Source organism: Physeter macrocephalus, chromosome 5 (genome assembly GCF_002837175.3).
Source record: "Physeter macrocephalus isolate SW-GA chromosome 5, ASM283717v5, whole genome shotgun sequence".
Taxonomy (NCBI): Eukaryota; Metazoa; Chordata; class Mammalia; order Artiodactyla; family Physeteridae; genus Physeter; species Physeter macrocephalus.
In genome coordinates this window covers 5,573,509-5,591,021 of record NC_041218.1, presented here as the reverse complement: position 1 = coordinate 5,591,021, position 17,513 = coordinate 5,573,509, and the positions used below count along the sequence as shown (strand labels likewise).

Below are 17,513 nucleotides of genomic sequence, written 5' to 3'. Positions count from 1 at the left end.
TATGTATGTTCCTATTACCATTTTCTTAATTGTTTTCGGTTTGTTATTGTAGGTCTTTTCCTTCTCTTGTGTTTCCTGCCTAGAGAAGTTCCTTCAGCACTTGTTGTAAAGCTGGTTTGGTGGTGCTGAATTCTCTTAGCTTTCGATTGTCTGTAAAGTTTTTAATTTCTCTGTCAAATCTGAATGAGATCCTTGCTGGGCAGCATAATCTTGGTTGTAGATTTTTCTCTTTCATCACTTTAAATATGTCCTGCACTCCCTTCTGGCTTGCAGAGTTTCTGCTGAAACATCAGCTGTTAACCTTATAGTGATTCCCTTGTATGTTATTTGTTGTTTTTCCCTTGCTGCTTTTAATATTTTTTCTTTGTATTTAATTTTTGATTGTTTCATTAATACGTGTCTTGGCATGTTTCTCCTTGGTTTTTATCCTGTATGGGACTCTCTGTGCTTCCTGGACTTGATTAACTATTTCCTTACTCATATTAGGGAAGTTTTCAACTATAATCTCTTCAAATATTTTGTCAGTCCCTCTCTTTTTCTCCTCTTCTTCTGGGACCCCTATAATTCGAATGTTGGTGCATTTAATATTGTCCCAGAGGTCTCTGAGACTGTCCTCAATTCTTTTCATTCTTTTTTCTTTATTCTGCTCTGCAGTAGTTATTTCCACTATTTTATCTTCCAGGTCACTTATCTGTTCTTCTGCCTCAGTTATGTTCATGATTGTTTGTTTGCTCTTTAGTTCTTCTAGGTCCTTGTTAACCGTTTCTTGTATTTTCTCCGTTCTATTTCCAAGATTTTGGATCATCTTTACTATCATTATTCTGAATTGTTTTTCTGGTAGACCTCCTATCTCCTCTTCATTTTTTAGGTCTGGTGGGTTTTGATCTTGCTCCTTCATCTGCTGTGTGTTTTTCTGTCTTTTCATGTTGCTTATCTTACTGTGTTTGGGGTCTCCTTTTCGCAGCCTGCAGGTTGGTTGTGTTCCTTTCTTGCTAGTTGTTTGGCATAGGGTGTCTGGCACTGTATCTTGCTGGTCATTGAGTGGAGCTGGGTCTTGGTGTTGAGATGGAGATCTCTGGGAGATTTTTACTGTTTCATATTACGTGGAGCTGGGAGGTCTCTGGTGGATCAGTGTCCTGAACTTGGCTCTCCCACCTCAGAGGCGCAACCCTGACTCCCGGCTGGAGCACCAAGAGCCTTTCATCCACACGGCTCAGAGTAAAAGGAGAAAAAAAGAAAGATAGTTAGAAAAAGATAAAATAAGATAAAATAAAAATGTTATTAAAATAAAAAATAATTATTAAAAAAAATTTTTTTAAGTAAGAAAGGAAAAGAAAGTGCGGCGGCAGAGGCCGGCGTGACGTTGCAGCAGCCTGAGGCGCGCCGTGCGTTCTCCCGGGGAAGCTGTACCTGGATCCCGGGATCCTGGCGGTGGCGCGCTGCACAGGCTCCCGGGAGGGGAGGTGTGGACAGTGACCTGTGCTCGCACAAAAGAACGAAAGAAAGAAAAAGATAAAATAAAATTTTAAAGTTATTAAAATAAAAAACAAAATAATTATTTAAAAATTTTTTTCAAGTAATTAAAAAGAAAGAAAGAAAGAACAACCAAACCAAAAAACAAATCCACCAATGATAACAAGCGCTGAAAACTATGCTAAAAAAAAAAAAAAAAAACAGACAGACAGAACCCTAGGACAAATGTTGAAAGCCAACCTATATAAACAAAATCACACAAAGAAGCATACAAATACTCACAAAAAGAGAAAAAGGAAAAATTTATATATATATAATAAATATGTATAATAAAACCGGGCGGTGGCGGGCTGCACAGGCTCCCGGGAGGGGAGGTGTGGACAGTGACCTGTGCTCGCACACAGCCCTCTTGGTGGCGGCAGCAGCGGCCTTAGCGTCTCATCCCTGTCTCTGGGTCCGCGCTGATAGCCGCGGCTCGCGCCCGTCTCTGGAGCTCCTACAGACAGAACCCTAGGACAAATGGTAAAAGCAAAGCTATACGGACAAAATCACACACAGAAGCATAAGCATACACACTCACAAAAAGAGAAAAAGGGAAAAAAATATATATATATCGTCGCTCCCAAAGTCCATCTCCTCAATTTGGGATGATTCGTTGTCTATTCAGGTATTGCCCGTCTCTGGAGCTCCTTTAAGCGGCGCGCTTAATCCCCTCTCCTCGTGCACCAGGAAGCAAAGAGGGAAGGAAAGTTCTCTTGCCTCTTCGGCCGCTCCAGACTTCTCCCGGACTCCCTCCCGGCCAGCCGTGGCGCACTAGCCCCTTCAGGCTGTGTTCACTCTGCCAACTCCAGACTCTCCCTGCGATCCGACCAAAGCCCGAGGCTCAGCTCCCAGCCCCGCCCACCCCGGCGGCTGAGTAGACGAGCCTCTCGGGCTGATGAGTGCTGGTCGGCACCGATCCTCTGCAGGAATCTCTCCTCTTTGCCTCCTGCACCCCTGTTGCTGTGCTCTCCTCCGCGGCTCCGAAGCTTCCGCGGGAGCTACTCTTCATTGTGGTGCGTGGGCTTCTCATTGTGGTGGCTTCTTTTGTTGCGGAGCGCAGGCTCTAGGCACGCGGGCTGCGGGCTCAGTAGTTGTGGCGCACGGGTTTAGTTGCTCCGTGGCATGTGGGATGTTCCCGGATCAGGGCTCAAACCCGTGTCCCCTGCATTGGCAGGAGGATTCTTAACCACTGTGCCACCAGGGAAGTCCCTGAATTCTTTTTAATATGTGCCTATGAGTGGAATTTCTGTGTCACATGGTAATTCTTAACTTTTTGAGGAGCTGCCAAACTGTTTTCCGCAGCAGCTGGACCATTTACATTCCCACCAGCAACGTATGAGAGTTCCAATTTTTCCACATCCTCACCAACACTTGCTATTTTCTGTCTTTTTTGTCTTGTTTTAATTCTAGCCATCCTGGTAGATATGAAGTGGTACCTCACTGTGTTTTTAATTTGCATTTCCTTAATGACCAATGATGTCGAGCATCCTTTCTTGTGCTTGTTGGCCATTTATATATATTCTTTGGAGAAACAGATGGTATTTTTCACCTATCAAATTAGCCGACATGATTTTAAAATGTTTGTGTTATGTAATACTATAGAAGCTATTTTAAGTGAAAAATGCAAAGTGTTAATTGAACAGTGTGTGTGCTGCCAACAGTAAAAAAAAAAAAAACTATATATGTTTAAAAATGGGGCTCTTTTTAGCTCAGTTTTGATTGAGGCATGAAGACAACAGATGTTATATTCCAAAGTGAGTTGTCCGACACAGTACCATAAAGAAATTTCAAAATAGATATCTGAGAAGCAAACTCAGCTACCCTGAATCAGATCGTTAGAATTAGAGATGATTTTTAGAGAAAGCTGCTTGCTAAATCCTGGTTAGAGGAACTTGATGTGAATTTCCTGTGTTGGGGGCTCAGCACAGCCTCAGACATCAATACCACAAAACCAGAAACCTATTGGGAGTGAAGAGAAATGAACTGATGTCGGCTTCTCACCTGAGAATCAAAAGGGCAGAAGAAGGGCTGTGGCTAGCTACGGAACCAGGGACATTTGCTTCAGTGTTAGTATCTGTTCTGATGGCAGAGTTTGCTCAGGCAATGGATGTTTGGATAAGAGAGCAAAAAAGATCATCTTAGATCATGTCCAATGGGGCTATCTAGAAGGATGGACAGATCTCAGCAGAGGAGAAGCTAGAGGTAGAACACAGGACCCTAAGTTGCTGAGGTGGGAGTCTAGACCACCTGGATAGAATGCATTTGCCCGGTTTATGGGAACTGCAGATAAGAGACTACCAAGAATGGGAAGGGGGGGTGGTCCTCAAAATCACCGTGCAGCCACACCATAATAGGAGTCAGCTCAGAGCACCCTGCTCTCTCACCAAGAAAGAACTTCCCTGCCCCATTCACTTGTCTCTTACCCTCCTTTGGCTTTAGTGAGGTCTGAAACCACAGAGGGTAAGCTGGGGAAGGAGACCAGTAAGGAAGAGCTAAGAAGATTTAATGCAAAGGCAAGTGACCCTCCCACAGGGCCACCTGGTTGGGGGGTGGGTTCTGCAGGCAGGCAGGGAAGCTTCGATTGTAGCAGGGGCCTGAAAATTCTAATTGCTGAATTGAGACTGTTTTCAACTTCAGCTGTCTAATAAGACTTCCAATTAACCTAAGAGAGCAGAGAAGTCTTGGGGCCTGCTCTGTTTTGTATCCAATGGCAGGGAATGGACCAGTCCTCCCTATAGATTTATTTATTTATTTACTTATTTATTTATGGCTGAGTTCGGTCTTCGTTGCTGTGCGTGTGCTTTTCTCTAGTTGTGGCGCGCAGGCTTCTCATTGCAGTGGCTCCTCTTGTTGCAGAGAGCAGGCTCTAGGCATGCAGGCTTCCGTAGTTGTGGCTCGTGGGCTCTAGAGCGCAAGCTCAGTAGTTGTGCCGCACTGGCTTAGGTGCTCCACGGCATGTGGGATCTTCCCGAGCCGGGACTCGAACCCCTGTCCCCTGCATTGGCAGGTGGATTCTCAACCACTGCGCCACCAGGGAAGCCCCTCCCTATAGATTTAAAGGAGCAAAATTAAGTTGCTTTTCCTGAGTCCTGCTTATTCAAGGTTTGACGTGTGGACAGGATCTTGGATGGATGGATAAGAATAAGAATCCTGTGATCTGAGCTGAGGGATAAAGGTTATGTCATTATTAATGGTTTAAAATTCTGGGGACTTCCCTGGTGGCACAGTGGTTAAGAATCTGCCTGCCGATTCAGGGGACATGGGTTCATGCCCCGGTCCGGGAAGATCCCACATGCCGCGGAGCAACTAAGCCCATGCACCACACTACTGAGCCTGTGCTCCAGAGCCCACAAACCACAACTACTGAGCCCACGTGCCACAACTACTGAGCCCGTGTGCCACAACCACTGAAACCCATGCACCTAGAACCCGTGCTCCACAGCAAGAGAAGCCACCGCAATGAGAAGCCCGTACACCACAACAAAGAGTAGCCCCCGCTCCCTGCAACTAGAGAAAGCCCGCACGCAGCAATGAAGATCCAACACAGCCAAAAATAAAATAAATACATAAATTTAAAAACATTTTAAATTCTGTTGTGAATTGTTTATAAGAATACTCATTGTATTCTATAGTAAGATTTGGAAGATGTACTCTTTCTTCCCAATATGACTCTTTGTTTCCTAATGATTCTGACAGTTTTATTGAGATATAATTCACATACCACACAATTCACCCACTGAAAGTGTACAATGCAGTGTTTTTTAATATATTCACAGGGTTATGTAACCATCACCACAACCGAGTTTTAGAACATTTTTTCCTAGTACAAAGTGTCAATGAAAAATTAATCAGTCGATCTAAGAAAGAATTGGAAAATTTTATTCAAGCCAAATTTGGGGATTATAACCCAGGAAGAGCATTTCAGAAATCTCTGAGAACTGTTCTGCCCTTTAGAAGTCAAGGCACAGTTGTATAAGTTTTTTTTGAGACAGAGTGCTGTATATCAAATGACATGTTATTTACAGTTTACATAACCAGATCTAAGTGGCATCTGGTGGGTCATGTGACCCCTTACAAGATCAAGGAGGAGTGTTATCTTTTAAGTAGTTGTCTTGATGCTGGGAGAATGTTGCTTTTTATGGTTGAGCAGGTATTTCTGCTGATGGGAGAGGTCTGATCCATGCAGAGTGCAGGAACACAGTGCACAGTGTGGGGAGAGAGGAGGCCAAAGGGCAGAGAAGAATTTTTATGTTTAAATTTGTCTTGTCTTGCCATAAAGTATGAATTTTACTTCACAAAAGAAACCCCATACCTGTTAGGAGTCACTCACCATTCCCTGTCATCTTATTCCCCCCACCCCACCACCAAACCCTAAATAACCACTAATCTGTTTTCTTTATATATAGATTTACCTATTCTGGAAATTTCATTGAATGGAGTTATGCAATATGTGGTCTCTTGTGACTGGCTCCTTTCAGTCAACAGTGTTTTCAAGGTTCATTCATGTTGTACTATGTGTCAGTACTTCATTCCGTTTTATTGCCAAATAATATTCCATTGTGTGGATATACCGCATTTTGTTTAGCCATTCGTCCCCTGGTGAATCTTTGAGTTGTTAACACTTTTTTACTATTAGGAGTAATGCTGCTGTGAGCATTAATGTACAAGATTTTGTGTGAACCTAAGTTTCATTTCTCTTGTGTATATATATACCCGGGAGTAGAATTGTTGGGGTGTATGGTAACTCTGTGTTTAACTTTTGAGGCATTGCCAAATAATTTTTGAAAGTGGCTGCAACATTTTATACTCCCATCAGCAATGCACAGGGTTCCAATTTCTCCACAATCTCACCAACACTTGCCATTGTCTGTCTTATTGATTATAGCCACCCTAGTGGATATGAAGTGATATCTCATTGTGATTTTGATTAGCATTTCCCTAATGACAGAAGAGGTTGGGCACCTTTTCCCATGCTTATTGGCTATTTGTATATCTTCTTTAGAGAAATGTCTATTCAAAGCCTTTACCCATTTTTTAATTAAGTTGTCTTTTTATTATTGAGTTTTAAGAGTTCTTTGTATATTCTGGATACAAGTCCTTTATCTAATATATGATTTGCAAATAATTTCTCCCATTTTGTGGATTTTTTTTTTTTTTACTTTCTTCATGGTATCTATTTAACCACAAAAGTTTTTAGTTTTGATGAAGTCCAATTTACCTGGTTTTTTTTTTTTTTTCTTCTGTTGCTTGTATTTTTGGTGTCATACCTAAGAAACCATTACCTAACTCAGGGGTCGTAAATGTATGCCTGTTTTCTTCTAAGAGTTTTATAGTTTTAGCTCTTACCTTTTTAGGTCTTCTATCCATTTGACTTAATATTTGTGTTTGGTATGAGTTACGGGGTCCAACTTCATTCTTTTCATGCAGATATCCAGTTGTCTCAGGATATTTATTGAAAAAAATGATTCTTTCCCAATTGAGTTGTCTTGGTACCCTTTTCAGAAATCAATTGACAATAGATGCTTTGTTTATTTCTGTAGCCTTAATTCTATACCTTTGGTCTATAAGTATCTTATGCCAATATTATATTGTTTTGATTATTGTAGCCTTTTAGTAAGTTTTGACAGCAGGAAATCCTTCAACTTTGTTCTTCTTTATCAAGATTGTTTTAGCTAATTTGGATCCCTTGCCTTTCCATATGAATTTTAGGATCAATTTCTGTAAAAAGAGCCGGTGGGATTTTGATAAGGATTGAATTGCATCTGTAGATTGATTTGGGAGATTATAAACATTTTAATAATACTAAGTCTTCTGATCTAAACATAGGATGTTTTCATACTTTCCTATGATTTTATGTTGGCTACAAGAAAAAGGCTAACCTCTGCACCTGAGTTTTGAGGTCCCTTCCAATTTGAGACCACCTAATATATTATAACACACATATTGTTTATTTTGGCCATGCCAGGTTTTTCCATGTTCTCAAAGCAGAATAGACCCTCATTAAAGCTTGAATTCAAGGGGAAAAATAATTATGCATCTTTGCATCCTAAGCACCAAACTAAATACCAAGGAAGGTTTCCTTGCAGTAAACATTTGCTACACTGTGTTGATCAATCAAGGCTGAGATAAAATGATATTTTAAAATTGAAGGTCAGCTCAGTGCCATCTGCTTCTTTAGAATCTTCCCCAGACTACTCTGTAACCCACAGTTCACCAGCTTCTTCTGAATATCTGTGGCACATGATGTCCTGCATTTTTGATACAATATAAAATATGTGTTTCTTGTCTCCTGCCAGTGAAGCTGAAAGCACCTTAATAGCCAAACACAGAGTAAATGCTGGACAAATGCTTGTTGCCTTGATTTGGGTTGTCAGGTGTTTCCTACACATGCGCTAACACTCGCCTGTTCTTGCCTCCCCAGGGGATGTTCTGGTGTTCCTGGATAGCCACTGCGAAGTGAATAAAGTATGGCTGGAGCCCTTGCTGAATGCCATTGCCAAGGACCCCCGAATGGTGGTGTGTCCACTGATAGATGTCATTGATTATGTGACCCTGGAATACCAGCCCTCTCCTATTGTCAGGGGAGCTTTCAACTGGTATCTGCAATTTAAATGGGATCATGTTTTCTCTTATGAGATGGATGGACCAGAAGGACCCACTAGACCTATCCGGTGAGATTTCTTCTGGTAATGGAAAAATAGCATATAGGTATTGGGAGCAGGGGGAAGCTTTCAGAGATTATGACTTTGATTTCATTAGCTTAATGAAGAGAAATATTTTATTATTTATCTTGTTTCTAAAAGTCTGTAACAATAGAATGTGGTAGGTTTTGTTTCTTTACCTTTCGCTCACTGGAGACGAGCATCTCACCCCAGTTCAGAATACCACCATGGTTAGTACCCCTATGATTTCAGAGGTCCAACTTTAAAACGTGGACTTGGTTCTCAGGAACAAGTTACATGTTTATCAATGATCAAAATACTAGCACTGTGGATAGCCAAGAAAAAGTCGATGTCTTTGCCAAATTCATGTATAAAATATTTATCCAAGTGCTTCCATCTGTAATTTTATAGGTTGAGATGAATGTGATTTTCCTGGAATATCAGTCTTGGAAAATATATTTCTAAATGTGAGAATAATTTGAATGTTATGACTTCTAACTGCACTTATGAGGTTATTTCTCAAGAGACTGCCTCCAGATCACTCCCCACATTTACTGATAACTTTGACACCAGGCTCACTTCTCTTTAATGTTAACCTCTTTGTTTTACAAACCACATGAGTCAATTTTCTAATACCATAGCCTAGCAAGTCCTTGATCTTTGCCTCTATTTTAATTTCGCTAGAGCTGTGTGATCTTAAATGAGTTACTTAACCTCTCTGCACCTTATTTCTTTATCTGTAAGTCTGGAGAATAACAGTATTTCACAGGGCTGTTATGAGAATTAAATGACATATATCAAAGCTTAGAACAGTATCTGTCCATAATAAGTGCTGTATAAATGTTAGATATTTAATATTATTCCTACAGCCATACCCTGGATCTTCACCTTCTAAATCACCAGATATCCCTCTCCTTGGCCACAACCTAGGACCCTCCTGGCTTTTTCCCGCTCTGCTGCCCCCACGCCCACCCTTGGACATCATCAAGGTGTCCAGTTCTTCGATTTCTCTTTTTACCCCTCACAGTTCGCCTTCTGCGTCTGTGGTCTAGACCTTCTCATCTATAAATTCTCTTCTCTCCTGCCACATCCTACTGCACTTCTGCCACGGTAGCCCTGCAAAGCTCCAACTCTGGTTCAAGTCCACCATCTGTTTCCTTTGTTCCTTTAAGAGAGGTGAATTGATGCTTCTGCACATTGATGGTCTCCAGCCTCATGCTGCCTTGCAATCCTTTTATCCACTCATTCGCAGAAGTGGGCATTCCCATTCCACTTTATGACTGCCCTTAATCCCAATAGCTGCCCCTGCCCTGAACCCCTACTCTTAGTAAGCAAACTGACCTCTTAAATCAAGGATGAAATAAAGACTATCTAAGAATTGGGAGGAATGATTGGGAAATTATATGGTATCAATACTTTATTCCAGAAGTGTAATGGACGATTATGCAGCCATTAAGCATGACCACATATGAACACTGTATAGCCGTCTTCCAGATCTCCCATTGCCTTCTCTAATCCAGTGATTAACCAGCTCCAGGAGACCCATCCTTTGTGATGATTCTCATATCACATCTGTCCATCTCTCTGACAGTCCTCATGGCCCAAGCCATCACTGCTCCAGGCTTAGACTCTGCACCCTAAGGGACAGTCTGGCCTACAGCTCCTCCTCTTCATTCCAATCTCTCTGTTGCTACATTAATTTTCTTAAAACCCCACTTTGCCCATGTCACCCATCTTGCTTATTGTCTTTCCACTGCCTTTAGGATAGCATGCAGATTCCTTCGTATAACTTCCACTTTATATGACTCTGATATTTCCTCTGCCCCAGCCATCACTCGTTAGCTGTTTAGGGCTGCCATGTACAGCTGCACAGGCTGTGCACTGCACATTTCCAGAAGGCACTGTTCACAAAGACTACAGGAAATTAGCATCCCTGGAGTTGTGCATTAAGGCAGCCGTTAGGGGACTTCCCTGGTGGTCCAGTGGTTAAGATGCCGCACTTCCACTGCAGGGCGCACAGGTTTGCAGGGAGCACAGGTTTGATTCCTGGTCGGGGAACTAAGATCCCAGATAACACATGGTGCGGCCAAAAAAAAAAGGCAGCCCTTAGCTGGGCCAGTTACCTCTCTCAGCTTCAGTATCTTCATCTGTAAAATGATGATGATAATAGTAATACCTACCTCTCTGGATTACTGAGGGCCTTAAATGAGCCAGTACTTGTAAAGCACATAACTGAAGGCCTGACAGAGAGGAAGTGATCAGTATAAATGGTAGCTATTGTTAATGATACAGACTTCAGGATGAAAAAGAACAAAGTTATACTTTATTTAAATAAAACTTAATATGTAAAAATCATGATTTACTAAAAAATTTAAAAATAAAGCATCAATCTTTTGAGTTCATCTCAAAGTAATCTAAAATGAAGTTACTTTTAGTAAGAAGTAGCTGAAATATTCCACTTACCAAAAAATTGACTTATAATTTTTGTAATATTTCTGTATCTCACATTTTAAGTATTTTTTAGGCTGTAAAAATTCAATATGGAAATTGGATTTCTAATAGTCAATTGCTGAAAAGTAACATTTTGGAACTCTAATACACTGTTAGTATATATACATTTGTAAATGCTTTTTGAAAATTTGGCAATGTAAATTAAAAATTTTATAAACATTCTTATTCTTTAATGCAATAATTCTACTTCTCACAATTTATCTTTAAGGAATTGAGAGATAGGTCCAGAAATATATATTGTATCAATATTTATTTTAGTAAGAAAATCAAAACAACATAAATGTTCAATATTGAAATGGTTAAAAAAGTATATTCATATTTTGTAGAATATTATAGAGTTAAAATTTTTGAAGGCTAGTTAACTAAAAAGGAAAATTCTCACAATATGTTAAATTTTTAAAAATCAGGCCATAAAAAACTTACTTCAGTATAATGTGGAATCTAAAATATGATACAAATGAAGTTATTTACAAAACAGAAACAGACTCACAGACTCACAGACATAGAAAACAAACTTATGGTTACCAAAGGGGGAAGGTGGGAGAGGAATAAATTAGGAGTTTGGGATTAACATATATACACTACCCTATATAAAATAGCTAATCAACGAGGACCTACTGTATAGCACAGGGAACTATATTCAGTATCTTGTAATAACCTATAATGGAAAAGAATTTGAAAAATAATATATATATATGTCTATTTGAATCACTTTGCTGTACAACAGAAACTAACACAACATTGTAAATCAACTATACTTCAATTTAAAAAATCAGTATAATACCAATTGTGTGATTATATATGTATATATCACATATGGAATATATATTATACATATGATATGTTATAATACAATTATAATGTATAATAATATATGTAAGAAAAAATAGGTTGTTTTAAAGAGTTAAAGGAAAAAATTAATTTTAGATATTAGCCATGAATTAGCATTCATATCTGAAGATATATTTTTTCCCCTACTTACAATAGTTCTAATGACAAAAATAAAAGGTAGGTGAAACTTAGAACAAGCAAAGAATATCGTGGCCTTAAGCTTCCACCAACGGCACTCGTGGCCCCCAGGGAGGGGGACATGCAGGGACCAGCTTCGTCCAGTTACCAGAGAGGATGACTCCTAGCAGACTACAGGCATGCTGTTCTCTCTCACAATTAAAAAAATAAAATGATTTTATTTTATCAGCCATTTCCCCTTTCCTTTTCTCTCCTTTGTATTAAACCACCTAGAAAGAGTCGTCAGTATCACTCTCTCCAGTTCCGTTAAACTGTTCCCTCGACTTTAAGCTCCACTGCAGTCAGGCTTTGCCCTCCCCACTAGCTTCACGCTGTCGTGTCCAGTCCTCAGTCCTAGTCTCACGTGGCCTGTCAGCCGTGTCCATGCTGCTGGCCTCTCCCTCCTTTGACGGGCACTCTTCCCATGGCCTCCAGACCAGCCGAGCCCCCAGCTCTCGCTCCTGCTTCACCGCTGGTTTATTCCCTGCCCTTTGCTGATTCCTCCTCTTCTCCCCGACCTCTCACTGCTGAAGTGCCCAGGGCTCTGTCCTCTTCACCTCCCCTCACTCACGGAGTGCTTCTCATCCACCTTGTACTGGTGACTCTCAGGCTCTGACCTCTCTCAGAACACCAGACTCACCTATCCAGCTGCCTACTGGCATCTCCACCTGCATGCTGAACAGACACCTCAGATACGTCCAGAGCTGAATCTTCCCACCAAAACCTTCGTTCCACCGTAGCATTCCCCATCTCAGTACATGGTAACTCTAGGGAATTCCCTGGCGGTCCAGCGGTTAGGACTCCGCGCTTCCACTGTAGGGGGCACGGGTTCCATCCCTGGTCGGGGAACTAAGATCCCGCGTGCTGCAACACGGTCAAAACAAACAAACAAATCAGCGCATGGTAACGCTATCTTCCAGGTTATCCAGGCCAAACTTTCTCCAACCCCGCACATCCCACCCATAGCAAATCTGCTGGCTCCATCTTCAAAACCTATATAGAATTCACACATCTCATCTCCTTCATTGCTATACCCTCATCCAAGATTCCATCATCTTCCTCTCGGGCCATCACAACAATCTCTAACCAGTCTCCCTACTTCCACCTTTGCTTGTTGATTAACTAATTTATCCCTAATACATCATAGTGACTTTACATAGACTGTTTGGAACAATGAATGAATGGATCTGTAATTATTTTCAAACTACATAGTTTGGCATTATTGGGCTCTGCTGTTGGTACACCAAAAGAGATGCTATGTAACATTATGGTTTTCCCAGAAGTAAATATGACAATTCACTTAATGCCTTTAGAAAGGGAGATCTCTAAATTCCTGCTACCCAGTTCAATCATCATCCCTGTGGGAAGCTCACATACTAAAGAAAATTTTCCCTGTCACCAAGACAACGTTTTAGAATAGATTGCTTACAAAATTTGACGAGAGCTAAGTTAAATCTATTGTTGCCTATTTTGTGGTAGTTGTGGTTTTACCTTAGTAATTTTACATACTTCAATGTATATTCAGATAATTTTGGTGTTACTATGGGTATTTTCTAGGTTTTAACTGTTATCACTAATATTTAATATAGTTTTGGCCAAAATCCATAATGACTGAATTTATGAAAATTTAATATTTGTGTGTCCTTTTTAGGTCACCTGCAATGGCTGGAGGAATTTTTGCTATAAATAGGCATTATTTTAATGAAATTGGACAGTACGACAAGGGCATGAATCTCTGGGGAGGAGAAAATTTGGAACTTTCACTAAGGGTAATTCAGACTTTTTGTTTTAAATAGTTACCTTTGTACATAGAAAGTAAAATCTAACTTCAAGTCATGTAATATGCTGTGGCAACTACGACCTGTTTCCCTACACAAGCATCTGGTGCCATTCAGGTGTCACGTGAAGTAAATGATTTATGGGATTCCTTACAGAAATGGAAACCCTTTAAAAAAATATCAGATTTTCTTACCTATGCTTTTTCTAATATATGGTATGTCAGATTAATGTGATATTTTTATCTATTTGTGGAATCTCTTTTTTATTATTCTGATTGTCTTGGTATTAGTAGTGTGTTGAAAAAACACAGGATTAGGAGGTAGGGGACTTGGGTGTCACTGAATATATGGGGTATGTTAGGTCTCAGTTTCTCCATCTGTAAAGTGAGAGGATTTGGTAGAAGATGTCTAATAAGTTTTCTCCTAACTCTTAAATCCTGAGATACCAGCTACAACAGGGATGAAACTTGAAAACATTATGGTAAGTAAAAGAAGCCAGACATAAAAGGCCATATATTTATGAGTCCATTTGTATGAAATGTCCAGACTAAGCAAATCCATAGAAACAGAAAATAAATTAGTGGTTGCCAGGGGCTGGGGGAGGAGAGTGATTGCTAACAGTTACCAGTTTTCTTTGTGGGGTGGTAAAATAGTCCAGAACTAGATGGTGGTGATGATTGTACAACCTTGTGAAAATACTGAAAATCACCGAGTTGTAGCCTTTGAAGCGTGGATTTCTGGTGATGTATAAATTATGTCTCAATAAAAATAATAGACTTAATTTTTTTAAAAAATCCTATGATATTAGAACACTAGACATTAGGGTGAGTCTCAGCCCTACCACTCACTTGCTATATGATCCTTGGCAGGTCATTCATTTTTCATGTTCTTGGTTTCCTCATCTGTTAAACAAGAATAAGTAAAAATGCCATTCTCAGAATTTTATAAAGATTTCATGTGGGAATTCCCTGGTAATCCAGTGGTTAGGACTCCCTGCTTTCACGGCTGAGGGCCCGGGTTCAGTCCCTGGTAGGGGAACTAAGATCCCGCAAGCCGCATGGCGTGGCCAAAAAAAAAAAAAAAAATTTAATGAAGTAATAGGGGTGGAGAATAAGGTACAAAGTAGATATTCCTGGAGAGTCTGAAGAAAATACTAGGCTATTCAAACGTTTATCATATGTTAATCATAGGTAATTTTTTGTATTTAACTGAATTCTAATAGATTTTAATAATGATCATTTTGAACTGTGCATAAAAATCTGGTCTGTGAGCTCGCCATCATTTCCCTTCACGTTTTTTTCTCCCTTTTCTCTGCTTTGTCTCTTTTCCCAACAGAGACAACTGGGTGTAAAGAAAACAGCTTCATTTATGACTAAATTCCTATTCTCTCTGAGCTTTAGTTTCCTTACAAGTAAAATGAAGACAAAAATTTTATTACAGGGTTGTAAAGATAAGAGATTATTTATCGGAGCTGATAAATAAGTGGCAGCCATTATTGTTCTGCTTTAATTTTGCCAACTGCTCTTTATACTCTCTGAAATCATCTGCAGCGATTATACTTTGAATTGCGTTTCTCTTGGCATGTATTAAGATGTTCACCAGATTTGCTTTTTGTGTTTTTCCAATTTTTTTTCTGCTTTGGATTTTATCTCCCTCTTCCTTCTTTTGGCTGGCTACTTTCTACATTTTTTTAAAGTTAGTTTAAGCACAGTCTTCTCTCGTAATGCTTCAGATACCTTATTTTGAATATAGGACTATCTAGAGCAATATATTTTTTCTTCAAGTCCCTATTTGGCAGTATCCTGTAAGTTTGTTATTTTCATTGCTTTTTTTTTTTTCCTACTCATTTGTTCCCTTCTGATCCAGGCATTATTTTTATTTATTTATTTATTTATTTAAAAACATTTTTATTATAAAAGTAATACAAATAGAGAAAAACTAAAATATTGAAGAAAGACAAAGTCATCCATTTCCTGCCCTGCCATCCTATTATAACCAGTTAGTAATTTATTTTGTCATCTTTTTATTATATACTTGGTGTGTTATTTATAGCCATAATCATATGCATTCATACACTTTTGTATCTTGCTTTTTGTTACTAAATATTTTCTCATGTTTTTCAGTATATTTATTACTAATTTTTAATGGGTACATAACATACCATTCATTAGCTATATGTGTTTATTGACTATTTCCCCAGACCAGGGGTTGGCAAACTATGGCCCTGCATTTGCAAATAAGTTTTATTGGAATACAGCCATATCCATTCATTTAGATGCTGTCTATGGTTATTTTTGTCCTACAAACAGCAGAGCTGAGAAGTTGTGAGAAAGCCTATATGACCTGAAAAGCCTAAAATATTTCCTTTCTGGCCCTTTCCAGAAAAATTTTGCTCACCCATGTCTTAAACTTTTAAGTCATTTATAATTGGGACTATTATATGCCCCAAAATGTCACTTGAAACATCTTTTCCATATAATTGTTTATACTTTAGGCAACTTAATTGGGAGGTATTAACAAAAGTGGAAAAACTGGGTCTACTTAAGAAAGATGTTTTTAAGGTTAACACTGTCCCCTACTCTCTCCCTTGTAATATTCTAGCTATGATACAGTACAGGTGGTGGTAATAAGAATGGGAAAAAAAGACCCATTACTCTTGTAGGTAGCAATTCTCTGGTCCCTATTAATCTAGACATGTAATTTTACACTCTGGATGAGGATATTTTTAGTTTTGATTTAAAGTCAACCAAAGAGGGAAATAACAGTAATTGCAACATGAAAAAAAAAACAGTTGAAAGAATACTTTCTATTGGGGATGAAAAAGCAGACTAAAGTAAACTCTCCAGGTGTCAAAGTGTGCATGAAATGCCATTCCAGGCTAGCTGTAGTGACCAAAAGGCACTGAGAGGGTTGAGTAAGGGAAAGAGGTGGCAGCCTCAGCAATGTTCTACCCTTCTGAACACACCCTAGGCATAAACTTGTATATAACTATAATTAAACTGTCTCCAGATGAGAAAGTTCTAGAGGAACTAGCCTATATTTTTGAATAAAATTAATTCCTCTATCTGGGAAAGTTTTATTCTTGAAAAGAAAACTTATGGAATGGGCCCAGCTAAGTCAACCCTGACTAGCTCTGAGATAAAAGATGAATCAGGCTGAGGGGTCTCAATCCAATCTTGTGTGAATAAAGCAAGCATCGGGAAGTATAGGTGTCATCTTCTAAGGGAAATATTCTGAGGATCTGGCAGCATAAATCCATCAGTAGGTTTGTAATAGACTATCGTGGAGTCAGACTCCACTATGGCAGAAGTAAAAGACATCGGCGAATCTGGATCACCTTGCAATTTTCAAGATGCCTTCAAGATCTCCCTTATCCTGTTATGGCTGAGGGAAGCACTGATGGGTGTAGGCACCACCGTCTGTAACCCTTCTCCTTCTCAGTACCAAGAAGGCAGATGAGCTAGAGGTCTGGTAATCCCACACAGTTTACTTCATGTGCCAACTTTTACTCTCCATGAGGTCCAGGTAAACCAAGAATGCTATATAAATGGGTGGCATCTCCTATATCTAATTCCATCATTTCTAAATACTTAGGGTGCGTGCCCATCCAGGTGTCCTTGGGGGCCCATGAGGGGGCGCCGCAGCTGTGATCACCACCCGGGTGCACATCGCTGCAGCCTGCGGTCGGCTGGGACTCACCGCGCTCCTCCATGCCCTGCCGTCCCAGGCATTATTTTTGTAACATCCATGCCTCTGGTGCTTTTTATTGACAGGTTGATTATTTCTCATTTTATTGCATTGCTCTCTGAGAATGAAGCATATGAAATAGTCCCCCTTTCAGGACCTCATAACTTAATAAGCACATTCTTGTGTCTGAGAATAGAATTGATTTTGTGAATGATATGTAAATAAAAAGTGAGTGTAGAAACTTACACAAGCCTCTTAGATAGCCTCATCCACCAGAGGGCAGACAGCAGAAGCAAGAAGAACTACAATCCTGCAGCCTGTGGAACAAAAACCACATTCACAGAAAGATAGA

The 17,513-nt window shown here is 39.8% G+C and overlaps 1 protein-coding gene and 1 pseudogene across 1 annotated transcript in view; one reads left to right on the top strand and one right to left on the bottom strand.

Annotated features, from left to right (window-relative positions):
• Positions 1-17,513, top strand: part of GALNTL5 (polypeptide N-acetylgalactosaminyltransferase like 5) — a 77,629-nt gene that overhangs the window by 37,607 nt on the left and 22,509 nt on the right. Inside the window, exons 7-8 of the mRNA XM_024130597.1 lie at positions 7,937-8,186; positions 13,348-13,465. Of these exons, the coding sequence (XP_023986365.1) occupies positions 7,937-8,186; positions 13,348-13,465 (368 nt within the window). The remainder of the gene's footprint in view (positions 1-7,936; positions 8,187-13,347; positions 13,466-17,513) is intronic.
• On the bottom strand, positions 16,640-17,186 carry LOC102980240 (tRNA-splicing endonuclease subunit Sen15-like; annotated as a pseudogene).